This window comes from Schistocerca cancellata, chromosome 2 (genome assembly GCF_023864275.1).
Source record: "Schistocerca cancellata isolate TAMUIC-IGC-003103 chromosome 2, iqSchCanc2.1, whole genome shotgun sequence".
Classification (NCBI taxonomy): Eukaryota; Metazoa; Arthropoda; class Insecta; order Orthoptera; family Acrididae; genus Schistocerca; species Schistocerca cancellata.
Genome location: NC_064627.1, coordinates 748,259,277 through 748,286,699, shown reverse-complemented (window position 1 = coordinate 748,286,699; position 27,423 = coordinate 748,259,277). Strand labels below are relative to the sequence as shown.

The 27,423-nt window shown below is 39.5% G+C and overlaps 1 protein-coding gene across 1 annotated transcript in view; it reads left to right on the top strand.

The window, feature by feature from the left end:
• LOC126162565 (GPI inositol-deacylase) overlaps positions 1–27,423 on the top strand; it is a 166,907-nt gene that overhangs the window by 62,094 nt on the left and 77,390 nt on the right. The window contains exons 6-7 of the mRNA XM_049919153.1: positions 96–355; positions 12,796–12,943. Of these exons, the coding sequence (XP_049775110.1) occupies positions 96–355; positions 12,796–12,943 (408 nt within the window). The remainder of the gene's footprint in view (positions 1–95; positions 356–12,795; positions 12,944–27,423) is intronic.

The window sequence follows — 27,423 nt, the reverse complement described above, 5'->3', positions numbered from 1 at the left end:
ATTAAACTTGTTATATTAGCTGCATTACTTTATTGAATTATTCTAGTAAAAAGAAAATAATTCTAAATGTAACGTCCATTTTCAATACTTTTCAGAGAACAGGTGGCAAACGTTTCTCCGTATCGGAGCATCCACATCAGCTGCTGTTAAGTGCAGATGCAGAATGGGAGGAATATCTTCAGAGAAAGCTATCAATATCAGAACCATATGGACTTCGAGGCACACGTCATACTATGGTGCGTTTGGTGAATGATGAGAAACATCATTGGCTTACTGTAGTTGTCAGTGGTCTGGAAGCCAAAGACTGGATCTTTGTATGCTCAGCAGATGTTGTTTGGAAGTCTTCAAGAATGTGGTACGTCTTTCACTGAAAATGTAGCCATAGTATCTGCCGATTGTGTAGCCATAGTATCTGCTGATCTTGCTCTTTGTACACATATTCAAAACTACTTCATTGCATTGCCCTTAGATTTATCACTTTGTTTGAGTAGATGTTGTGAAAAAAGAGTAGTGCATTCTTGCTTTAATATACAATGATCACATAGGCTCAATCATGGATAAAGCAACTGGCAGTCAGTCTACAAAGGAAATTGCATATAAAACCCAAGTGCAGTCCGTCTTTATATATTACTCAAATGTATGGGACCCATACCAATAGGGCTAATAGGAGATATTGAACATATACAAAGAATGGCAGCATGGTTTGTCACAAGTTTGTTCGGCCAATGGGAGAATGTCACAGAAATGCTGGAAAACCTGAACTGAAGTATTTGAAGATAGACATCAGCTCTCCTGAAAAACCTTCCATATAAAGTTTCAGTAAACACAACTAAGGAGCAAGTTGTACACCATAGTACCCTTAATATCATTCCTGTAAGACCTGCAAGATTGAGTTTAAGCTAATTATAATGTCCACAGGAATATGTAGGCTGTTCTTCACACGCTCCATGTGTATGGAATATCCTCTGCCATGCAATTTATTTGTATACATATTCTGTACAACACTTTATGTGTGTGAAATGCTAGGATGAGGCATGAGTTAAAGAATATGTAAATGTAGATTAAATAGAATATTGTACAGTTAATGTTAAAACATAGTATCAGGGAAAACAAAAACACAAATCTAGAACAAAACAGAAACAAAGTGAAAAAAATTGTGCCAGGGTTAGTACATGTTGTGCAGTGCATAACAGATGAACAGTAAAAATATATGCATAAAAGGCCTATATGTCTCTGTTAAGAAATTAATCTAGTGAATAACAAGTTTTATCAAGTAAATACATCTTTAATTTGTTTTTAAATAATGCACTGTTATTACATGGTCTTTGATGTTATTTGGCCCTGAATTAAATATTTTAATATGGGAGCAGTATACACCTTTCACAACCCAAGGTAAGATTTTCAAGATTGCAGTGAAGATCAGCCTTTCATCTTGTATTGGGATCATGGTACTTTTCATTGGTTTCACACTGCACAGGACTGTCAGCCATGACACTCATAATGCAAATGTATTGGGAAGTTGTAGTAAATATACCAAGTTTCTTAAAGAGATTACTAGAAAAGGTTCTCAGGGTAAAATGGAAATAATTCAGACAAACTTTTTGTGTAGAAAGAAAATTTTCTTTGGTGTCAGTGAATTGCTCTAAAAATAATTCCAATAGGATGCAGTACCCAAAGTAAGTGGGCTTTGTGACACTGATGTCTCTAATATGTGAGACTGCCATAAGGGCAAAAGTAACTGAGGATAAAATTTTTGTGGTGTGAGGGACATAATGATCCCAACTAATATTGCTAACTATGTGGAGGCCTAAGATTATGGTGCAGTATACCCTCATATTTGTTGACTGTCATGTACAATAGTTATCTCCTTGGGAATTTGGGATCAGAGCTGAACTGTATATAATTAGTTTTGCTCAGGTTGACTGGAAGTGAGTGTACTTTGAACCAGGTTAGGCATCAACCTTTAGATTGGTGGAACATTCATTGTTTATCACAATGATAGTATTCTCAGCAAGCAGAGAGAATATACATGTTTTGTATGACAAAGTTAAGTCAAACAATGGGAAGTGCAGAACGGAATAACAGTAATATGGAAAGGATAGATTGCTACTCCCCACATAGAAGAGGCATTGAGTCACAGACAGTCATGATGAAAAGGAATGCTAGAAATATTCACCCTTCAGACAAGGTCCTTCATCAGAAGTAGAAAAAAAACACACACACACACACACACTTATAGAAGCACGACTTGCAAACACATGGCAAGTGTTATCTCTGGGCATTGAGGTCTGACCGTAACTGTGTTCGAGGTGAGCTGCAATCTAGCTGGGGTGGGTAGTGGGGGCACGAAAGAGATGTATGGTGGGGGAAGGGGGGGGATAGCAAGGTAGGGGGGAGGGGAGATGTAACTGCCTATGGGAGTGTACAGGATAGGGCTGCTAGGTGCAGCAATGGGAGGCTCTGCTTTGAGGAAGGGACTATACATGCATTAGTCAGATAGAAGGTGGAAAGTGTGTGTAGGACTGGAGGGGAGCTGGGAAAGAGATAGGCAGGTGGAGGACAGGGAGTAGCAAAAGTTGAGACCAGGTGGATTACGGGAATAAAGGATATCAAGACACAAAGGAATGTCCAAAATTTAGCTGCATAGTAGGTATTCATTTACATCAGTGGGGAAAGATGAAAATTTGTGCCGGACCAGGATTCAAACTCGGGCTTCCTGCTTTATAGGCACATGCTCTGACCACAAAGCCATCCAGACACAGTGGTTATCGCAGCTGCATGGACTACCCTAGCACACCTCCCGCCAGACTGAATTTCTCAACTTATCCACATACCACTGATACAGGGCCCTTGCCCATTATCCACATTACTTGTGGCATTTCGCCGATTCCTGTAAGTGCATCTGCACTGAAGGGATCGTTGGCCAGTCACGCCTTAATTACATATGTGGTGTCTGTTCTTTCGGACATGTTCAAAAGTACAGACATCACACATATAACGAAGAATATGTTGCAAGTATAGTTTCTATCAGTACAGTTCAGAAAAGCTGGTGTTGGTCAAAAGAATCCAAATGGCACAGGCTGTGAAACAGTTGTTAAAGCGAGCACATTATGTTTGGTGGCATGCTCAGATACTGGGCGGTCTAGCTGTCTCTTGCTCACAGTTTGGCAGTGCCATCTGTGCAGACAGACAGCTCGTCGGTTGTCACACACACATAGAAAGCAGCACAGTGCTTGCAGCAAAGATGGTAGATAACATGGCTGCTTTCACAGGTGGCCCTGTCCCTGATGGGATAGGAAATGCCTGTGATAGGCCTTGAGTAGGTGGTAGTGGAAGATTGTATAGCACAGGTCTTATATCTAGGTCTACTGCAGGGATATGATCCATGAAGAAAGGGTTTGGGAGTACCAGGGGACCAAGAATAGATCCCTTGGAATACAGCACTCCAGTTGGACTGTTACCAGATTATAGCATCCTAGTTGGACTCTACCCTCTGACTTGCTTTGTTGCTCTCATCCAAAATTACCGTCTGGTTCCTGTCTTCATCTAAAGCTATGTCTATACATTTACTCTGCTGACCACTGTGGAGTGTAGGGCAGAAGGTACTTTCCAGTGTACAAGTTATTAGGGCTTTTTCCCATTTCATTCATGTATTGAGTGTGGAAAGGATGACAGCCTAAGTGCCTTTGTGTGTGCTGTAATTAGGCTAATCTCATCTTTGTGATCCTTGTGTGAACAGTACGTAAGGTTTTAATATAGTTTGTGTCTGTCTTCTAGTATCTGCCAGTTAAGTTTATTCAGGAGCTTTGTGACAATTCATGCTTCTCTTGTCTGTATTTGTGCAATATCCCCTGTTAATGCTATTAGGTACAGATCTTGTATACTTTAGCAACATTCTAAGATGGATCACATGAATGTTTTGTAAGCAATCGCTTTTGCAGAGTGGTTGCTTTTCCCATGTAGTCTATCAATAAATTGAAGTCTGTAACCTACTTTACATATGACTGAGTCCATGTGATTTTTCCATTTCATATCCCCACAATTTGTTACACCCAGGTGTATGTATAAGTTGACAGATTCCAACTCTGACTCATTGATATTGTCATGTCATAACCAGAATCAAGTCCAGATCCAAAAGGAGAATCATTGATGAAATACAGCACTTAGCACTAAAACATGTTTGTTACAAACACCAGCATACAGCCAGAACAGAGCTGACCACCTGGGTAGAAAATGCAGCTATTTATACAAACTTTGAATATTCCAGAATGCTGATCTTTATGCACATATCAAAATATTCCAGGATATACAAACATAAAACTCATAAGATGTTTCAAGAACTTTCTGGAACTGATAAATACTAAATATCAAATAATTGCCCATAGTCAAATTTGAACTGTGGTCCTACAGTACACTAGGTTGCTATGCTAACCACTATACTACAAGGTGATTCAAAAAGAATACCACAACTTTAGTAATTTAAAACTCTGCAACGACAAAAGACAGAGCTAAGCACTATCTGTCGGCGAATTATGGGAGCTATAAAGTTTCGTTTAGTTGTACATTTGTTCGCTTGAGGCGCTGTTGACTAGGCGTCAGCGTCAGTTGATGCTAAGATGGCAACCGCTCAACAGAAAGCTTTTTGTGTTATTGAGTACGGCAGAAGTGAATCGACGAGAATCTGCGGGAAACAACTCAATATGAACATGACTCACCTAAGGTGAACGTTTTCTGTGCCATTTCAGCCAATAAAGTTTTTGGTCCCTTTTTCTTCGAAGGTGCTACTGTAACTGGACTACAGTATCTGGAGATGTTAGAGAATTGGCTGTTCCCTCAGCTCGAACAAGAAGTACAACAATTCATATTTCAGCAGGATGGAGCGCCACCACATTGGCACTTATCTGTCTGTAACTACCTGAACGTCAACTACCCGAGGAGATGGATCGGCCGCCAGGCAGCCCGTGACAGAGCACTTCATCACTGGCCTCCAAGAAGCCCTGATCTTACCCCCTGCGATTTTTTCTTATGGGGGTATGTTAAGGATATGGTGTTTCAGCCACCTCTCCCAGCCACCATTGATGATTTGAAACGGGACATAACAGCAGCTATCCAAACTGTTACGCCTGATATGCTACAGAGAGTGTGGAACGAGTTGGAGTATCGGGTTGATATTGCTCGAGTGTCTGGAGGGGGCCATATTGAACATCTCTGAACTTGTTTTTGAGTGAAAAAAACTTTTTTAAATACTCTTTGTAATGATGTATAACAGAAGGTTATATTATGTTTCTTTCATTAAATACACATTTTTAAAGTTGTGGTATTCTTTTTGAATCACCCTGTATATTGCACCAAAGCTTGCTCTGTTGCACCCTCTTCAACAGAGACAGCAACCCATTGTTTCAGAGTTTCTTGTTGGAGCCAATTGCAGCATCCTTGATCTAGATCTTCTCAATGGTCCTGTTTATAGCAACACTGGTGGATGCTTCAAAATCATTGAATGGCTCTTCAGTCACCTCCAACCTCCCATTGTCGATCTCGATCTCTGCACTATAGTAGGGCTTCATATGGAGGACATGGAAGATATCTCTGCATTTTTGTGTCCACAAGGGAGGGTCATGTTCCTCAACATCATATGTGCCTTCTGACAAGGGACAAATGGTACAATATGGCCCAAAGTACCAGTTAAGTAACTTTTTTTAATAGTCTGACTTTTTGGACAGGTAAATAAAAATCCATATCAGGTCACTGGCTGTATCTCACTGATCTGCACTCGGCAATAAAGTGCTCTCGATCTTTTTCCTGTATGTCAAGGGTCCACAAGCAAACCAACTGGCTTGCTTCTGTGGTGCTGGTTAGAACATGTTTTGCATAGTCATCCTAAGTATTGTCTGGCTGAAATGGGAACAGTGTATCCATAGTCATTTCAGACTTGCAACTGTGGAACAGGTAGAATGGTGTGAAGCCTGTAATATCTTGCTTCATTGTGTTGTATGCAAATGTGATGGTGGGTAGCATTTTGCCACAATCTCTCTGTTAGACGTCAACATACATCAAGAGCATATCTTTCAATGTCTTATAAAAGTGTTCTTTGAAGCATTCATCTGTGAATGTTAAGCAGTTGTCATCCTGTGGGTGATGCCACAATGTGAAATTATATTTGATACTAGTCTCGACTGGAAAACTTTTTCATGTTCAGAGATCATCACACAGGGTGCTCCATGCTTCAAAATAGTATCTTTTGCAAGGAACTTGGCAATTTCTAAAGCTTCAGCAATTGGCACAACTTTGGTGACAGCGTAGACTATTATTCATTGATTCCCATTTATCAACTTCAGGAACCTCCCCAAGAGGTAGATTTCAACATGATGGAATATCTCTGCTGTGTGTGGTAATGGTACCAGATACCCCAGAAATAATTGCAACATGTGCTTCCATTGTTGGCATTCCTTACAATGGCTCACCCCACTGGATCATAGTTCGTTAATTAATAGGAATTCTCCTGTGGTTGGTTGCTCTTTCTTCAAGGATTCCATGGTTTTGAGCAGTGTGGGATCATCCATCAGTTCAGCAGTGATGTCATGTTCTTCAGTGATGGCTGATATTTCATCCATGCAGCTAAGCTCTGTCAAAGGAATTTCTTGAAATGCAGTCTGTTCCCCTGTGTCTGCATCTGCTTTTATTACCACTGTGATGTCATGCTCATGAAACCTTGCCCATCTTGCCAATCAACGTGATGGATCCTTCTGAATAGTCAACCATCATAGAGAATGGTGGTAAATCACAACAATGAATGGTTTATCAAATAAATGGGGACACAACTTGTTAAGGGCCCAAACAACTGCAAGGCACTTTTCCTCAGTTGTAGAATAGTTCATCTCAGACTTGGAGAGTACTCTGAAAGCATAACCAGACATCTTTTCAGTACCATCCTGAATTTGTACTAGAACTGTCCCTATTCCAAAAAAATCTAGCATCAGTGTGAAGTTCTGTCTTGCCTTCCTCATCATACAATGCTAGAACTGGAGATGATGGTAGTGTCTACTTAAGAACAAGGAAATATATTTTTTGCATCTCGTTCCAGGTAAATTCGGGATCTCCCTGCAATACTTCTCACACGGGATGTTCCTTGGTACAGAAATCCTTTCTGGATCATTTGTAGAACAAGCACACTCCATGAAAACTTCTCACATCACAAATGTGCCAACAAGATGGAAAATCTGTGGGATTTTGTTTGGATTGGAACAGACTCCAAAGACTCTCTGAAGGTTCAATGAGGTTATCATGCAGCGTCTTCTGCATTTCTTCCCAACTTACCTGTTGTTCAGCCAGCGATACTTTATGTGCATGCTGGACAGTTGATGGATGATCACGGTATTAATTCAGTGTTTTGTTACGGACCACATGGTGCATCTTTTCTCCACTCCGGATTTGAAAGCATCCTATTGGCAGTTTGACAGTAGCTGCCCCCCCCCCCCCCTCGCCCCCTGAATTACCTGTAGTGGTAGCAGAGCACATTTGTTTGTCATGAAACTAGGCTGCCCTTTCTGGACTAGATTAGCTGTCCCTATGCACATACCTTTAGGGGCGAGGTGTGGCTGCTTGTTACAATCAGTTATGCATAGTTCTGTGAAAAGCAAAGTTGTTACTCACCATATTGTGGAGATGCTGAGTTGCAGATAAGCACATCAAAAAGACTGTCACAAATATAGCTTTTGGCCAGTAAGGCCTTCATCGAAATTAGACGACAAACACACACACACAGACACACCTCACAAGCGCAACTCACACACTCGCCTAATTTTCACAAAGCTGAAAGCTATATTTGTGACAGTCTTTTTGTTGTGCCTATCTGCAACTCAGCATCTTCACTATATAGTGAGTAACAACTTTCCTTTTCACAGAACTATACATCGCTGATTGTAACAAGGAGCCACACCTCGGCCCTAACGGTATGTGCATAGGGCAGCTAATCTAGTCCAGAAAGAGCAGCCTAGTTTCATGACAAACAATGCTGCCTTGCTATTGTTACAGATAATGCAGGGGTGAAGCTACCGTCAAACTGCCAATAGGATCTGGCCTGACTGAGGAAGAATGTCAGCAAGTGACTGCCATTCTGTGTGAATTTTTGGATGCTTTCAAATCTGGAGTGGAGAAAGGATGCACCTTGTGGTCCTTAATAAAACACTGAATTAACACTGGGATCATCCACCAACTGTCCAGCACTCACATAGAGTGTTGCCGGCTGAACAACAAATAAGTTGGGAAGAAGTGCAGAAGTGATGACCTCATTAAACCTTCAGAGAGTCTTTGGAGTCTGTTCCAATCCAAACAAAATAAGAGCACTCACAGATTTTTCATCTCGTTGGCACATTTGTGATGTGAGAAGTTTTCATGAAGTGTCCTTGTTCTACAAGTGATCCAGAAAGGATTTCTGTAACAAGGAACATCCCTTGTGAGAAGTATTGCAGGGAGTTGCAACTTTGCTTTTCACAATATTGTACATCCTGGATTTTCCACTGTAATGCTTATGATCTAAGCTGTTATGGAGATTTATTTTGTGAGCCTGAGTAGCTTTTTGCAATTGACAAAAGCTTCAAAGTTTAACTGAGCATATTGGTTAATGACTGGAACTTAGTCTTGTTGATAAGTAAATCTCCAGAGGCAAACAACCAACCACAACAGTCTTTCTTATGTGCACTTGTTGGAACATCTTTGTCAATCTGTAGTTCTGATCTTCCACTATCAATGGCAGCTTGTGATGCTTGCAAGATGTCCCATCTGAGAATATCATGGTTACGTTCTGTTAAAATGAGGAATCTGAAGTGGTGTATTCTGTCATTGACTTTTGCAACATATGTTCCTATCAGCTGGATGTATTCCCAATTGTGACCTTCAGCACAGTCACTTTCATATCACAGAACATAGTCTACTGTAGCTGACGACAGTAAGCATTTGACATTACAGAAAAAGAAATCCTGTAAGTTGACTGGCACCTGGACCGGTTGGCCATTGCTGATGATGTTGACGAGATTTCTTGTCATCTTGGTAACTGTCATCCATGGAGGATTTCCATCCATGGCTGCCTCATCTCCATAGACAGATGGCATGCTTAGCTTTCCTGATTTCAAGGGCTAGGTGAGCAACTGGTACCTATGTACAGCAGCAAGGAAAGGCCACCAAATGTTGTGGAGTGACCTCGTGCAGGGTATGGTAGTGAACTTTGTTCTACAAGTCAACTATAATAATCTGCAGTTGACTGGTACAAATAGGACTGTTGTGATGGTTGATGTCTTGCAGTGCAATGGTTGTTGGATACTTATCTTCTTTGTCTGCATTTGCATACAGTGTGTCCAGGGTGCCCACAATGAAAACAGACTGGGTGTCCTGTAAATGTCTGTTCTCCTGTTGGGCATTTTACTTGGCAGAGGAGAGTTGATTGTACCTGTGTTGGTCAGGTGCTGGGTGGTTGTTTGACAATGGTGGCAGAGGTCATAGTTGGCAAAGTCCTTTCTTCATGATATGTTCAACTGGTGGTGAAGATTGGTGCCAAAGATCAATACATCTCCTCTTCAATATTCTCTTTTTATTTGTTTATTTATGCGTCAAGTTCCATAGGACCAAATTGAGGAGCAAATCTCCAAGGTCATGGAACACGTCAGTACATGAAATTACAACATAAAAGTAATAACAGATGAAACTAAAATATTTATGAACCCAAAAAAAGTCAATGCATAAGTTTAAGCTACTATTTTTAATGTACTAGTCTGACAGTTCTAACTGCCATAAAAGACTGTATGTCTTGTCTTACAACATGATATATGAATGAAGTGAGGTCATAATAGTCTTCCACCACTACCATAGGGACAACAATTGGGAACTGATCATACCTGTTTCATCTGACTCTTTTCTGTTGCCTTTCCTTGATATGCTGGCACCACTTGAATTCATCTGTTGTTGTGACATCCTTTACCAGACAAGCTTGGTTTATGTCTTCTGGAATTCCTTTCATCAAGTGTGAGATTCTGTTGACTTCTGTCATATTGGGATTCACAACATTTCAAATGGCTAAAACATTCTTTACGTAAGACTGTGTCATTTTACCATAACACTGGGGCCTGATCATCAATTGTTTTTCCACTAAGCAACTTGCTATTGATTGTTGACAAGTTTTTGCTTCAGCTTGACTGGGAATTTATCCCAGCTATTGAGCTACACTTCATTGTTTTTGAACCATTGCTGGGCTGTGCTGTCCAAGTAAAAGTATACATTTGTTAATCACAACATGTCCCCCAATCTGTTGTATTTGGTAACTTAGTCGATCATTTCATCAGGTTCAGACCAAAGTCTCTGGGGAACACTGATGGATGCCGTATTTGCAGCTGATTTGGAATACATTGATCTTCTGAAAACATAGACCTTTGGAACAATGTACTGATTGTATTGCAGTTCCTACCTGTGTAGGTGACAGCTATTACGTTATCTAACTGGGGCTTTGGTGGTATTGATATTTTGAAGAATTGCTGTATCACCGAAAAGTGTCACTTCATACCCAGAATCAATTTCAAACAGATGTTAAACCCAAATCTTCCTTCCTTAAAGCCAAAATCTGAAAGCAGGATCGTCAATGAAATACAGCACTTACCACTGCAAGCACTTTATTATTAACACCTAGATATAACCAGAAGAGAATTGACTTTGGGTGGATTCTCTTCTGGTTATATCTAGGTGTGCAGCTATTTACAACCACTTTGAATATCCCAGAAACTGGTATTTATACATACATAAAATATTCCAGAACGTACAAGCACTGCAAACATAGGATATTTCAAGAACCTTCCAAAACTGATATATACTAAATTTGTTGGTCATGTTTGAACTGGTGACCCAAAGCAGCCAGCAGTGCTAACCACTATTCTACATCTCATGGTAATGTTATAGCCGTAGGATAGTTCTATGTTTTCTCATCTTGAAGTTAGGAGTTTAGTTAGTTTCCCACTGTCACTCTGATGCCGTAGTGGCATGCTTTGTTGCGGAGTATTTTGTGATGCATACCGTCTAATGCCTTAGAAAGGTCACAAAAATCCCAACTGATGTGAAAGTCTTTGAGGTGCCTCACAAATGTGGAATACAGTACATTCTCTAGGCATTTCACAAATGTAGTCAAGAGAGAGAGAGATAGGACAATAGTTTATTGCTTGTGTTGTGTCTCCCTTTTTGTGGAGAGGCTTCACCATAACAAGCTTCATTCCATCTGGGAAGACTCCACACTTCATAAAAGCATTAAATGTAATGTTTAAGACATAAACATTACTATTTTTACATGATAAACACTAACACCAAAAATGAAAACTTACAGATAGAATAAAAAGCAAATTTTGTGTAAACCAAAGTATTATTCCAGATTGTAATTTTCACTGTGCAGTAGAGTGTGTGCTGATGTGAAATGTCCTGGCAGATTGAAACTGTGTACTGGGCTGAGAATTGAACTTGGGACCTTTGCCTTTCGTGAGGAAGTGTTCTACTGATTGAGCTACCCAAGCATGACTCACAACCTGTCCTTACAGCTCAACTCCTGCCTGTACCTTCCAAACTTCACGGAAGCTCTCCTGTGAAATTTTTTGCACTAGCGCTCCTCGAAGAATGGATATTGTGGAGACATGGGTTGGCCACAGCCTGGGCGGTGTTTCCAGAATGAAATTTTCGCTCTGCAGCAGAGTGAAAATTTCATTCTGGAAACATCCCCCAGGCTGTGGTCAAGCCATGCTTTTGCAATCTTCTGTGAGAATGCTAGCCCTGCAAGTTTCACAGGAGAGCTACTATGAAATATGGAAGGCATGTTGGGAAGTATTGGTGAAAATATAGCTGTTAGGATGGGTCACGAACCGTGTTTGGGTAGCTGAGCTGGTAGATCTCTTTACCAAGAAAGACACAGGTCGAGTTCGAGTCTCAGTCCAGTGCACAGTTTTAATCTGCCAGGAAGTTTCAAAGTGATGTTATTTGAAATAGTGCCAATACAGGACATCAGCTCTCTTGTACCCCATAAACTATATACTGATAATTACTTTATCACCTCCTATTTTCTGTAATTTTTAGGCTGCTGTTATGTGAAGTGCACCCAACATCTTGAAGACATTTTAGTTAAATGAAACTGTCTTCCTTGTATATAATAAACATTCCTTTATCTTGTATTAAAATTATGTATGTCCCTATGTAACAAAGCAGCACTGTAAGATAGATGTCATGTAATTTAGCTGTTTTGTTTGCATTGAGTTGCATATATCTACCTTTTTCATAGTACCAGTATTTATAAATAAATTATTTGTAATGATACATGTAATTCAGGAGTGTTGCACATAGGTATACAGCATGGTTCATGAAGGAGTTACACATTATTCTCATCTGATGGCAGTTGTTATTTGTAGAACAATAGAAAACACTGCTAAATGAATATTTGAATAGATTAATTAAGAAACCGGTATCATTATATGTGTCTCATTCCTCTCCACTTCTGCTTATTTTGTATCCTATATCTCTCCAAATTTCACTCCTCATTTTCACTGTGCAACACAAAATTCTTTCAAAATATTAAATGTGGCTGCAAAACAGCAACTGTGTAATTCAGAATAGATTGAAAAATCAGCCAACCAGTTGCAAATAAAGGTTTATTATCCCTTATTCAAAAATTCTTTCCTTAGATGCCCTAAGAGATGATCTTTTGTGTTTTATTTATTACCCAGTTCACATCTTTTGACATTTCCAATTGGAGCAATTGATTACAGACCATTTGTTTTTCAGTGATATTGGTGTCAATCTCTCAAATGAAACAGTGTTCCTTCCTTCTGCATCAGTGAAGAGAAAAATGATACATGTGGACTTACTGAAATTGAAGGCTAACACATCATTCACCCATGTTGTGTTACGGTTATTACCTACAAGTAATCCAGTAAGTAAATGATTGGTTTGTATTTATAAACAATGGAAATGCCAGATAGGAATACCACCAATGTAGGAAAAGCCAGATTGCTACTTACTATAAAGAAGACACGTTAAGTTTCTGACAGGCGCAATTAAATGACACTTACATAAAGTTTTCAGTCACAGTTTTCATCAGTGACATATGAATGGTGTTTGTTTCTCTTTTGCTTATATACATTTTTGCATCACATGCAGTACACATTTAGAACACTTGTAAACATTTTAAAAACTGCTCCAGACTGAGATCTAGCTAGTGTCCATATGCTGTGTGAACTATGTTCTTTTAACTGACTTTTAACTGAACCATATGTGGAAGCTTTGTACACTGACTAGACATTTCAGCCTGCTACTGACCATCTTTCTGTATTTCCTGTTAAGTGACAGTGTCATCATGTTTCAAAATCACAGTCTAGTTAATGTCCTGCTACTCTGTAAAGAATGCTAGTTTTAATATAAATCTGTGATAAATGAATGTCAAAATAATTTTTAATGATGTTTGATACTGAAGGGGAGAAACTAGTAACTGAGCAAATAAAAGCAAAAAACTGAAGCAGGTCTGATGGGTACATGAATGAAAAAAATGAAAAGAAAAGCTTGTTTGAATCTTTGGTGGATACACTGGTTCCCATGAGATCACCGAAGTTAAGTGCTGTCGGGTGTGGCCGACACTTGGATGGGTCACCATCCAGGCCACCATGTGCTGTTCCAAATTTTTCGGGGTGCACTCAGCCTCGTGATGCCAATTGGGGAGCTACTCGACCGAATAGTAGCGGCTTTGGTCAAGAATACCATCATAACGGCCGGGAGTGCGGTGTGCTGACCACACGCCCCTCCTCTCAGCGTCCTCTGCTGCAGATGGTGCGGTAGTCGGATGGTCCCAATGGGCCACTTGTGGCCTGTAGATGGAGTGGTTTGGTTGAATCTTTGGCCTTTAAAAGTTCACTCTTCAGGAGAATAGCAAAACTCTGAAACAGAGCAAAAAAAAGTAAGATGTACTGGTGCTTGATAGAGGGGAAATTGCACAATCTACATTTGTACCCTGTCTTATTCACATTGCCACCTTATGTTGTGTCAAGGAAGACTGTAGTCTTTTCATAACTGGAAATATGTCCCAATCTTTCTTTGTTTATGATTTATACTAACTGTGCTTTGTGCTAGATGTTACCAGGTGAAATAAAGCTACATATTATTTCTTAAATGTAGAATCACAAGTTTTCTCACAAGACTAAAATGTTGCTGCTTCCTTTGTTTGTTAATGGGGGACAAATGTATGACTGTCAAAAGTCATAAACTATGATGAACGCTGCAGATGCAAGCAAAACTTTTTTTAATCTCGTGACCTCTTTAACACTTGCATCCCATGCACAGTTTCTTTTAGGAGAGAGAGGGATGGGGGGCACGGAGAGAGGGGAGGGGTGGGAAGAAAAATAATCTTTGGTATGAAAGAAAACATCATTAAATCATTCACAAACAATGGTTCAGGAGAGTTGTGAACTAAAGGGAAAGGTTTGGAAATTATTTTATTAAAAATTTTGAAAGCTGTAATATTTGTCACTTTGTTTGTCTCTTAGACATGCTACAGTTTCGCAACCCAGGTTTCCCTTTCTTTCCCCTCTCTCCTCCCCGATGAAGGAACATTTGTTCCGAAAGCTAGGAACGTAAATTTTCGGTTGTGTTTTATGTGTATCTATCGGCTGTACTGAGCTGAGGTAAGTACTGGCCAGCCCCTCTATCTCTTTGTTAGTATTTGTTTCACATCTTTATATGAGATTTTCCGTTAATCATTTACATGCTACAGTTTTTCCTACCAAAACATTATGTAAGTAGACACAACTCTTTTCTGTTCTATTCTTAAAAAAATGTTATAGTGTGAAATTTTCATGCAACTTAAAGCGTAGATTATTTCTTTGAATAACTAGGTTTGTATGAAACAGCATTAACTGTGAAGTCCATCATATATTATTAGTATCAAATAAAACTTCTTCATTTTTTTGTTCGATCTTTGTTTTGGCTTCATTTCATCCTTTATTCCTTATGTTATCTCTGTCTTGTCCAACAGATTTCATCTCTCAGCATTTTAAATGTCACCGCTAATCTCTGTATACCCAGAAAGCTATTTCCCCACTACTTTACTAGCATTACAGTATCCCTGGCTTACTTACTGAGATACACTGTAGAACCAAAGAAACTGGTACATCTGCCTAATATCGTGAAGGGCCCCCAGAAGCATGCAGAAGTGCCACAACATGACGTGGAGTGGACTCAACTAATGTCTGAAGTAGTGCTGGAGGGAACTGACACAATGAATCCTGCAGGGCTGTCCATAAATCCGTAAAAGTATGAGGAGGTAGAGATCTCTTCTAAACAGCACGTTTTGAATTGGAACTGAATTTCATTTGCTCGTAACATGTAATTTTTACACGCATGTGCCTTTTTTAACAAAGTATATGAAGAATAAATGTGAAATTTTTGCAATTAGAGTTTTCATTTTACATTATTTCCTATTACAATATAAATGTATATAAAACAATAAAAATTAATTTCTTATTACATCATAAATGTAAATGATTAACGGAAAATCTCATATAAAGATGTGAAACAAATACTAACAAAGAGATAGAGGGGCTGGCCAGTACTTACCTCAGCTCAGTACAGCCGATAGATACACATAAAACACAACCGAAAATTTTTGCAATTAGAGTTTTCATTTTACATTATTTCCTATTACAATATAAATGTATATAAAACAATAAAAATTAATTTCTTATTACATCATAAATGTATATAAAGTATATAAAAAATAAAAATTAATTTTTCCAATTAGAATTTTCTTTTTACATTATTTCTTATTACATCTGCTAGGTCTAGATTATAGGGGCATTTTTTAATAAGCCACTGCTTGATGCACTTTATAAAAGTATGCTCCGTCACTGTTTTCATTTCATCTGATAATAAATTGTGGAAGACAGCTCCGTGGATATAAGGACATTGTGCTGTTAGAGTTAATCTTCTGGCAACCATATGAAAGTCTTTTTTATGCCTTGTTTCATAGTGGTGGATGTCCATATTTCTTTTTGTGATCTTAGTGTCGTCTTTCACTAACATTATAGTTTCTAATATATACATGGCATAAACTGTAAGAATATTGTGTCTAGTGAACAGTGTTTTACAAGAGGTTCTTTGTTTTACTTTTGCTACAATCCTTAAGGCTCACTTTTGCAGTATGAAGACTCTTTTCACATTTGTTTGGCTTGTGCTGCCCCACAGTACTATCCCATATGACAAGAAAGGGTATAATAACCCATAATATACAGTCCTTAGATTTTCCGAATTGAAATATGGTGATAATCTTCTTAATACATATAGTCTGGATGCTATTTTTTTGCAGACATGAGAGTCTGTCATCTGTGTATAGTCCCAAGAATTTACAATCTGAACAGCTATTTGACAGAGTTTTCTTAGTCTCAGTGTTATGCCTGTTTATAGCACTTGGTTTAAAATGAATGTTATTTGTTTTTTCCTTGTTTACTTTCAAGTTGTCTTTTTCGAAGTGTGCTCTTGCCTTTTCAATAAAGCTACGAATTTCTTAGACTAGGCCGGTCTCACTGTCTGCACAACAGACACCAGATGTATCATCGGCATACATAGTGACCAAATTGCTTACTGCCTAGAGAACTTGTGAAATCATTTGCGTAACATATGAATAGGACTGGACCTAAAATGGAGCCCGGGGAACCCCAAAATGTATTTTTCTTATACGTGACCTTTCCTGCTCTAGTATTTCTCCATTGTAATATAGGGTTTCTGTGCACTGTTGCCTGCCTTTTAAATATGTTTCAAGCAATTGCACGAGTTTTCCAGTGACACCATTCTTCGCAATTTTTGACAAGAGTACATCGTGATGTACTCTGTCAAAAGCTTTTGATAGGTCCAAGAATACTCCTGCCATTTGAGACTTTTCATTTACGTTTTGAAGTACATGGTGAACAAATTGTACAGCTGCTGACATGGTACTTTGACCCTTCCTAAAACCATGTCGGAAATCCCTTAGTACGTCAGCGTTATTGTAGTGTTCCAGGATTCTTTTTAATATTATTTTTTCTGTTAGTTTGCTGAGTGTTGAGATCAGGGCTATGGGCTTGTCATTCTGTACATGCTTTCTTTCCCCTTTTTTGAGTAATGGTTTAATTACAGCCAGTTTCAACCTGTCAGGGAAGACACCTTCTTCGTGTGTACAGTTTATAAGATGAAGTAGTCGTTTCAAAAGTCCATGTTTGCATTCCTTAATTAGATATGGAGAAATTTCATCTATTCCTGCTGATTTTTTGTTTTTGAAGCTATCAATGTGCTGCAAAATATCATAAGCACTTACTGCGGGTAGTGTACTACTGCAGTTCTGTTTGTCACTAGTCATGAATATGTGCTGTTTATCCTGTTTCATACAGACATCGTTTTCGACGATGTCTATGAAGTAATTATTGAAAATATTGCTGACCAGAAAGGGATCAGAAATGACATTATTGTTCACAGTTAATTCTACATTATTAATTTTGGTGTCTGTTTCCTTATTTCTTATTTTATTTACAAGTGACCAGCAAGACTTTGAAACATTATCTGGGTTTCGTATCTCTTGGCTGATTCTTTCTGCTTTTAATTTTCTGACTTCTTTGCGGTACTTGTATTTGTACTGCTTGTAGGTTCCTTTATGTACCTCTGAATCAGTTAGTCTGTGTAAGTGATACATGTTTTCCATTTTTTCTCTTAGATCTTTTGTTTTACAGTCTAATGGCACAGGTTTTGATGTTAAAGGTTGGTTTTTGTGAATATTTACTTTTGTTTTTGGCATGGTCCTATTTAGGTGCCCAGTCAGGATTTCTACAAATTCATTCCATTTATTGTTTACCCCATTGGTAGTAATAACTGATTCCCATGATTCCTGACTTAAACTAAGTCTTAGCTTGGCAATGTTGTTTGCAGATAGTATTCGCTTGTGCTCACACATTTTTCTTGGTTTGAACTTGGTATTACATTTTAGTGCTAGTGTTTGGCCTAAATGATCTGAAAGGTGACCATTTATGATGTCTGCTGAGATGATATGGTCATAATTTGTAATGATATGATCAATTGATGTAGGTGTGTTAGACATTCTGGTGGGTACCAGTCCAAGAATGTCTTTAGCCCCATAAGAAAGGATACAATCTGCAAAACACATGCTTTCCTGGTTGTCGAGTAAGGTTTATGTTCAGATCTCCAAGTATGATAACGTTTACATTTCTGCAACCTGACTTCGATTTACTTAGAACGCCATCAAGTGATTCCAGGAAAGTGTCAAAGTTTCCACTTGGGGATCTATATATACCTATAACAATGAACAAAACAGTAAAAAATATGAGTTTAAGAGCTGTAATTTCGAAATCTTTGTAAGCATTGAATTTTTTTTGTCCAAAACACTTTTTCTGTGGCTGTTATTAACTTACATTTTCTCACATAAATGGTGACACCACCACCTTAATTTTGTGTTATACAGTAGAATGTTGCTAGGTAATAGTCTTCTAATTTGAAATGATGAATGTTGTCTACTGTGTTTTGGTGTTCTGTGACTATTACTACATGAATGATTTAAATGCATCTATTTTGTTTCCTAAACCCTGTACATTATAATGAAGAAACGATAAATTGCACTTGTTTGAACTGAGGTCTGCTTCAGGCATATGTGGATCACGTACACGTGCATCTGGTGTTGCACTGGTGGAAAGTTTTATTGTCCTAAAAAAAGTCACTTTTGTCTTGCTGATGTATTGTATCACTGACCTGGTATTTCGTGGCTGATTCATCAGTGAATGTGTGATTTTTGTCCTTGAGACGGATGGCCACTGTAGCATAACACTCTGCATTCAGTTTGTTGTTTACTCTTTCTTCGATCCATGTTATAACCAAGTCTTTTCCTAGTTTGTTGAGGTGTAGACCATAGGTTGTGTGGAATCTTCTTCCTGTGCTGCTTATGTCCACAAATGTTACGTTTTCGAATCTCGAGCATATGTTTTGTATTTCGTTATTTGCTCACCGCACTTCTTCATTTAGACATGACCAATTTGGTAAGTCGTGTCGATGTGGAACTGAGAAGATAATAACATTTGAGTTTCTAAATTCATGTAGCTTCCTTTTGAGTGAGATTATTAGGCATTTCATTTCTTGCTACATCGTTCGTTCCCGTTAAGAACATGAAAAAGTCTTTGTTTGTTGACGCTGTTTTCTCAACGTAAATTGTAGAAGTCACTGCTTGAAATGTAGCGCCAGGTTTCACTGTACTAGTAATGCTGTGAATGCTTCTACACTGAAATTCAGATGCTATGTTCCTCCCCTGACTGTCCGCAAACAGGTTTATTTTCCAAAAATTTGTTGGATGGTGATTTGGCCTACCTGAACTTTTGTGTTGCCTGTTGACACAGTTTGTTTCTTGTCATTTGTTCAGAGCAGTCGATAATCCATCTTGAGAAGTTGTTGATTTTGAAACACTGTCGGCGACCACACTCACGGTAGAATTGTATTTTCCCTGAGGTTTAAAGCTTTTTGCTTTGTTTCCGTAGTCTTTTTTCCCATGCGGCTTGACACATTTTATTGTATTATTACTGTATATAATTGAGAGCACTTCGAAAGCATTTTCATACACAATGTTGTTACATTTACTATTCACACAATTTTGCAGTTCTTGAGTGTTTTTCTTGTATGCGATTTTAGTCCACTTTTCACTGGCAGCAGCCATGTTTTTCGGAACTTTTTAGAGAATTCGGCTCACTTTTTCTGAGCTGAAATTTCAGAATATCTTCTTTCATAGCACTGATTATAAATTGGAGGCTCAATACACGTTCCTTTAACTTTGTTATTTCGTCCTTGCAATTTGTACACAATTTCTTTTTACCAATAGAATTAGCTTTTTTCCGCAGAGAAACATGATGAACTTTCGAGTTGGCGGCCATCTTCTTACAACAACGTGGCAAGGCATCCCAGATATGCTCAATAATGTTCATGTCTGGAGAGTTTAGCGGAAGCATTTAAACTTGGCAGAGTGTTCCTGGAGCCACTCTGTAGCAATTCTGGACATGTGGGATGTCGCATTGTCCTGCTGGAATTGCCCAAGTTCATCGGAATGCACAATTCACAGTAATGGGTGCAGGGTCAGACAGGATGCTTAAGTCAGAGTCATATCTAGATGTATCAGAGGTCCCAACTGAACACACCCCACACAGTTACAGAGCCTTCACCAGCTTGAACAGTCCCTTGCTGACATGCAGGGTCTGTGGTTTCATAAGGTTGTCTCCGTACCTGTAAACGTCCATCCGCTCAATATAATCTGAAATAAAACTCGTACAACCAGGCAACTTGTTTCCAGTCATCAATAGTCCAATGTCAGTGTTGACGGGCCCAAGCGAGGCATAAAACTTTGTGTCGTGCAGTCATCATGGGTGCACAAGTGGGCCTTCAGCTCGGAGACCCCATATCGATGATGTTTCAGAATGGTTCACATGTTGATGCTTGCTGATGGCCCAGCATTGAAATCTGCAACAATTTGCTGGAGGGTTGCACTTCTGTCACATTGAACGATTCTTTTCAGTCATCATTGGTCCTGTTCTTACAGGATCTTTTTTCGGCCACAATGATGTCAGAGATTTGATGTTTTACCAGATTCCTGATATTCACAGTACACTTGTGAAATGGCCGTACAGGAAAATCCCCACTTCATCGCTACCTTGGATATGCTGTGTCCCATTGATAGTGCGCCGGCTATAACACCACATTCAAACTCATTTAAATCTTGATAACCTGCTATTGTAGCAGCAGTAACTGATCTAACAACTGCACCAGGCACTTATTGTCTTATATAGGCACTGCTGTCTGCAGTGCCGTATTCTACCTCTTTACACATCTCTGTATTTGAATTTGCATGCCTATAGCAGTTTCTTTGGTGCTTCAGTGTATGTCATATTGTATGATCTCTTCACTATTTTAGTCATTCCAGAAAAGCAGTAGACAGTTAATTTTTATAATCAGAAGTAAAAAAATTGGGAACTTAATTTTGTTTAGTGCGTGATACTTTTGCTACAAAACTACTTCAGCACAGAATACTGAATAGAGTAGTCTTACAAAGTCAGTTCACATCTGGTCTCTAACCTGTTACTCCTTTCTGTATGTTTACAAATCCAGGTACTAACATGAAATGTGAAATCAAAATGCAGGGAACTCCTGCACACAACAAGCTAAGCCATTGTTGAATCAGCATTCCTTTCTTCATTAGGTATCTATGAATACACAGCAATAGTTCTGTCTGCTGGCTCTGCAGACACCATGCCCTGTGGTTGATTTTGTTTTGGAAAGCAATTTTGAATTTAGAACACTGTTATTTTATACAGAGGATGACACGCATAAAGTTGAAATACTAAACACCTTTTTCCAAAGCTGTTTCACAGAGGAAGACCGCACTGCAGTTCCTTCTCTAAATCCTCGCACAAACGAAAAAATGGCTGACATCGAAATAAGTGTCCAAGGAATAGAAAAGCAACTGGAATCACTCAACAGAGAAAAGTCCACTGAATCTGACAGGATACCAATTCATTTCTACACAGAGTACGCGAAAGAACTTGCCCCCCTTCTAACAGCCGTGTACCACAAGTCTCTAGAGGAACGGAAGGTTCCAAATGATTGGAAAAGAGCACAGGTAGTCCCAGTCTTCAAGAAGGGTCGTCGAGCAGATGCGCAAAACTATAGACCTATATCTCTGACATCGATCTGTTGTAGAATTTTAGAACATGTTTTTTGCTCGAGTATCATGTCGTTTTTGGAAACCCAGAATCTACTCTGTAGGAATCAACATGGATTCCAGAAACAGTGATCGAGTGAGACCCAACTTGCTTTATTTGTTCATGAGATCCAGAAAATATTAGATACAGGCTCCCAGGTAGATGCTATTTTCCTTGACTTCCAGAAGGCGTTCGATACAGTTCCGCACTGTCGCCTGATAAACAGAGTAAGAGCCTACGGAATATCAGACCAGCTATGTGGCTGGATTGAAGAGTTTTTAGCAAACAGAACACAACATGTTGTTATCAATGGAGAGACGTCTACAGACGTTAAAGTAACCTCTGGTGTGCCACAGGGGAGTGTTATGGGACCATTGCTTTTCACAATATATATAAATGACCTAGTAGATAGTGTCGGAAGCTCCATGCGGCTTTTCGTGGATGATGCTGTAGTATACAGAGAAGTTGCAGCATTAGAAAATTGTAGCGAAATGCAGGAAGATCTGCAGCAGATAGGCACTCGGTGCAGGGAGTGGCAACTGACCCTTAACATAGACAAATGTAATGTATTGCAAATGCATAGAAAGAAGGATCCTTTATTGTATGATTATATGATAGCAGAACAAACACTGGTAGCAGTTACTTCTGTAAAATATCTGGGAATATGCGTGCGGAATGATTTGAAGTGGAATGATCATATAAAATTAATTGTTAGTAAGGCGGGTACCAGGTTGAGATTCATTGGGAGAGTCCTTAGAAAAAGAAGTCCATCAACAAAGGAGGTGGCTTACAAAACACTCGTTCGACCTATACTTGAGTATTGCTTATCAGTGTGGGATCCGTACCAGATCGGGTTGATGGAGGAGATAGAGAAGATCCAAAGAAGAGCGGCGCGTTTCGTCACAGGGTTATTTGGTAACCGTGATAGCGTTACGGAGATGTTTAGCAAACTCAAGTGGCAGACTCTGCAAGAGAGGCGCTCTGCATCGCGGTGTAGCTTGCTCGCCAGGTTTTGAGAGGGTGCGTTTCTGGATGAGGTATCAAATATATTGCTTCCCCCTACTTATACCTCCCGAGGAGATCACGAATGTAAAATTAGAGAGATTCGAGCACACACGGAGGCTTTCAGACAGTCGTTCTTCCCGCGAACCATACGCGACTGGAACAGAAAAGGGAGGTAACGACAGTGGCACGTAAATTGCCCTCCGCCACACACCGTTGGGTGGCTTGCGGAGTATAAATGTAGATTTAGATGTAGAATACTTATTTGCAGTTTTCACTGCTAGAGATGCAATTCCTAGTGTCACTTTGGGCTTCCAGAACTTCTTCAAGAAGGAAAAAGGAGTTGGTTGGGAAAGATCAGAAGTTGGAGGAAAAGGGGATTTGGATTTTGGGGGGAGGATCACAAGTGACAAAGAGAGAAGCAAAGATGAAGGAAAAACATGAGTTGTTTCATTTGATACTTTGTGTTTAATGTTATAGAATTTACCAAAGGAGTACATGGTAGTGGGTCAGTGCATGAGGCCAAGGGGATTTTACAGCAGAAATTATTGGAGGTATAGCAACCTTGAGATAAGGTAGTGCTCTGGGCATTTTTCTCTCTATTCTTCAACTTCTGTATCATTCCCAGTCTTTGTTTTTATCCTTCTTTTCTTACTCTATTCCACTCTAGACTAAAGCTGGAACAGTACTTACCAGTGTACTATATATTACCGAGTTATCTCCCTGACAAATCTACCAAATTATCTTCCAGACAACTTTTCCTTCATCTTTACCTCCTCTCATCCTTAAAAAGGTGGGTCCTCACATCCTAGAGTCTGAGAACCTGCTTGTCCACCTGCCTGCTCCCCCCTGCCCCCTCCTCCTCCTCCCCCCCTCTAACTTCCCCAACCAGTCCATCTTTTCTTCCACAAGAAGGAATGTATAGTTCTAAGAGTATTATCATCTACTGGAAGCGTTTTTATCAGCAGAACAAGGAATTTTGCTTCCCTTTCTGTCTCATAATGTAAACAATTTTTTTCAAGTGAATTTCCTATTTTATATACTTGTACAGTTTTTGTAACAAGCTGTTATTTTTGTTTTATCAATTCAGTCATTACTATCTTGTCTAATGCCTTCTAATTACAATTGTGTAATCACCTATCTGTTTTGATTTAACCTACAACAATAAAGTTACTGAATCCTCACACATTCCCACCAACTGCATTTTTCTACATAGTACACTGGGTTCACAGTGGTATTTTTATGTAGTATAATGTGATAAAACCATAATATCTTAATTTTAATAAAAGTGTGACAATGATCACATATTTTTCAATCAGAATTAAAGAGGAATCTTCTGTTTATGCATTACTGTTGTGGGTTACAAATTGTGTGAATGTGTGTGAATTTGAAAACCTAACCTGGCTTTCTTAATCAAAGGTTTTCGGTCAGAGACAAAATACAATCATGCTCATGAATTAAGGATAATGCTGGTAATGGGAAAACAATGCTCTGGTGGGCGGTTTGTGGGTTTAAATCACCTCGGGATATGACATGCGGTGCATTTGACCTGCAGCTGTCGCACGGTGGTGCTGGCAGCAGTCCACATATGCAGAGGTGTGTTGGTGCATGTCAGAGTACAGTGCAGCGAGTAAGTGTGCAGACATTTTCAGATGTGCTAATGGTGACTGTGTTGAAAATGCTTAAAAGAACACATATTGATGATGTTATGAGGGTAGAATACTAGGGCGACTGGAGTTTGGTCAAACACAGCAGCTCGTAGCCCAGGCCCTCCGTGTGCCCCAAAGTGTGAGCTTAAGATTATGCACCGAGCGAGGTGGCGCAGTGGTTAGACACTGGACTCGCATTCGGGAGGACGACGGTTCAATCCCGCGTCCGGCCATCCTGATTTAGGTTTTCCGTGATTTCCCTAAATCACTCCAGGCAAATGCCGGGATGGTTCCTCTGAAAGGGCACGGCCGACTTCCTTCCCCATCCTTTCCTAATACGATGAGACCGATGACCACGCTGTCTGGTCTCCTTCCCCAACCAACCAACCAACCTTAAGATTATGCCAACAATTCCAGCAGACAGGAAATGTGTCCAGGTGCTACAGTATGGGACGTCCACATTGCACAACACCAAACAAGACTGATATTTCACCTCAGTGACTGCCTACGGCCACAGAGTACTGCAGGTAGCCTTGCTGAGGACCTAACGGCAGCCACTGGAACAGTTGTCTCCAGACACAGTCTACAGACAACTAAACAGACATGGTTTATTCGCCCAGAGACCTGCAAGGTTCATTCCACTGACCCTTGGTCACAGGAGAGCCCATAAAGCCTAGTGTCAAGAACACAGTACATGGTCCTTGGAACAGTACTCCCAGGTTATGTTCACAGACGAGTCCAGGTATAATCTGAACAGTGATTCTCGCAGGGTTTTCATCTGGCGTGAACCAGGAACCAGATATCAACCCCTTAATGTCCTTGAAAGGGACCTGTATGGAGGTCGTGGTTTGATGGTGTGGGGTGGGTGCACGTACACCCTTGCATGTCTTGTACAGAGGAACTGCAACAGGTCAGGTGTATCACGACATTATTTTACCCCAGTATGTCCGCCTTTTCAGGGGTGCAGTGGGTCCCACCTTCCTCTTGATGGATGATAATGCATGGCCCCACCGAGCTGCCATCATGGAGGAGTACCTTGAAACAGAAGATATCAGGCGAATGTAGTGGCCAGCCTGTTCTCCAGACCTAAACCCCATCGAGCACGTCTGGGATGCTCTCAGCCGACGTATCACTGCACGTCTTCAAATCCCTATGACACTTCAGTAGCTCCGACAGGCACTGGTGCAAGAATGTGAGGCTATACCCCAGCAGCTGCTCGACCACCTGATCCAGAGTATGCCAACCCATTGTGTGGCCTGTGTATATGTACATGATGATCATATCCCATATTGATGTCGGGGTTACATGTTCGTGCCAACCCATTGTGTGGCCTGTGTATGTGTGCATGATGATCATATCCCATATTGATGTTGGGGTTACATGTTCAGGAAACAGTGGTGTTTTGCAGCACATGTGTTTTGGGACAGTTTTCTCTACTTATCACTGATACCGTGGACTTACAAATCTGTGTCATGTGTATTCCCTATGTGCCTATGCTATTAGCACCAGTTTTGTGTAGTGCCATGTTGTGTGGCACCACATTCTGCAATTATTCTTAATTTATGTGCATTAGTGTAGATACAGTTTCCCCATATGCATAGTTTATATTTCAACAATAGCTAAATGCATTTATATACATACTGTTTGACTGTCTGTTAAAAACCCTAATATTTGTTCCATCCTTTGCATCCTGTTACAGAGCTGTGCTTTCTGAGGTGCAACTATTGTGTCTGTCACTACTGCTGAGTACATGATGTTACCAATATTGTAAGCAATTATGCTGATATATCTTGTTTGCACCCATCCTCTGTCATCTGCCCAAGAATATTTCTTTATATTAAGATTTTTTAAAAATCTGTTGAATGAAAAGGTTGTCTTGCACATAAGTATAAGACATGTTGTTAGAGGCTGATAAGGACTGCAATAATCTTTGGTACTGTGCATCTCTTAGTTTCATTTATAGACACTACAGGAACACTACAGGATGCATTATGTTGAACAACTCTTTCAGCAATTGAGGATAAGAAGGATAAAATTGGTATTATAAAAATAATATGGTATGGGAATCTGGGTGGGAAATATGTGGAAAAAAATATTACTTTGAAGTGGAATTTTCAGTTGTATGGAGCCATCATGGAAGATTTCCTTCGATCTACTTCTTGCTTGCCATTCAGTGTTGTCACATGTGAGCAGGTAACATGGGTAGTTAGAATAAAAAGACACATGCGCACTGCACAGCACATACTTGACTCTCACCTACGATTCCCTTTCAGTGTAAATGGTAATTGTAATCACTTAAACAACTCCTCATAAATATTAAAACAGATCACATAAGAATGTAGATTTGCACAGCTGTTGCCAAAGATTTTAAAACCACTTAGGCTTGGTACTGCATCATTCTTGCAGAATCTTCCTAACTAATGTTTCTGCTTTCCTGTTGAAATCTTCTTTTGTGAACTGCTTTGCACTGGCATACATTTTTCTAATTTACAGACAGCATTTTCCATATCTATCACATAGATGTTGATGACTGACTATTTAATGACATTGTCATGATGATGGAAGTGTTTATTATTATACCAGTGGGCTGATGTGTGAGAGACACTTTGTTAGAGTTTATATTTGCATTCACCAGTAACATTCTTATAGTACTGACTGTTGGGGCATTTAGCAGTCTGTATTACCTCTGACTTTTCATTTACATTGATATGAAGCTTTTGCTAAAATATGAAAATTTGTGAGGCCTATATTCTGACCACAGTTTTCACTGTGTTTACATCTGACTTTCTGGTTTGCTTGAGGCAGCCATATTGTTTATTCTCTTTTAAGCTTTCATTAACTCCACAACCTGTATCCCTTCTGTATGCTTTGTTACACTTACACATAATGTCATATGCTCCAGCAGTATGTAGCAGTTGTGATTGGTCTTACATTTTGTGGTTGCCTGAAAAAAATTGGCTTCAGACATTTATGTCAGAGGATCTTCCTGATTTGATCAATCA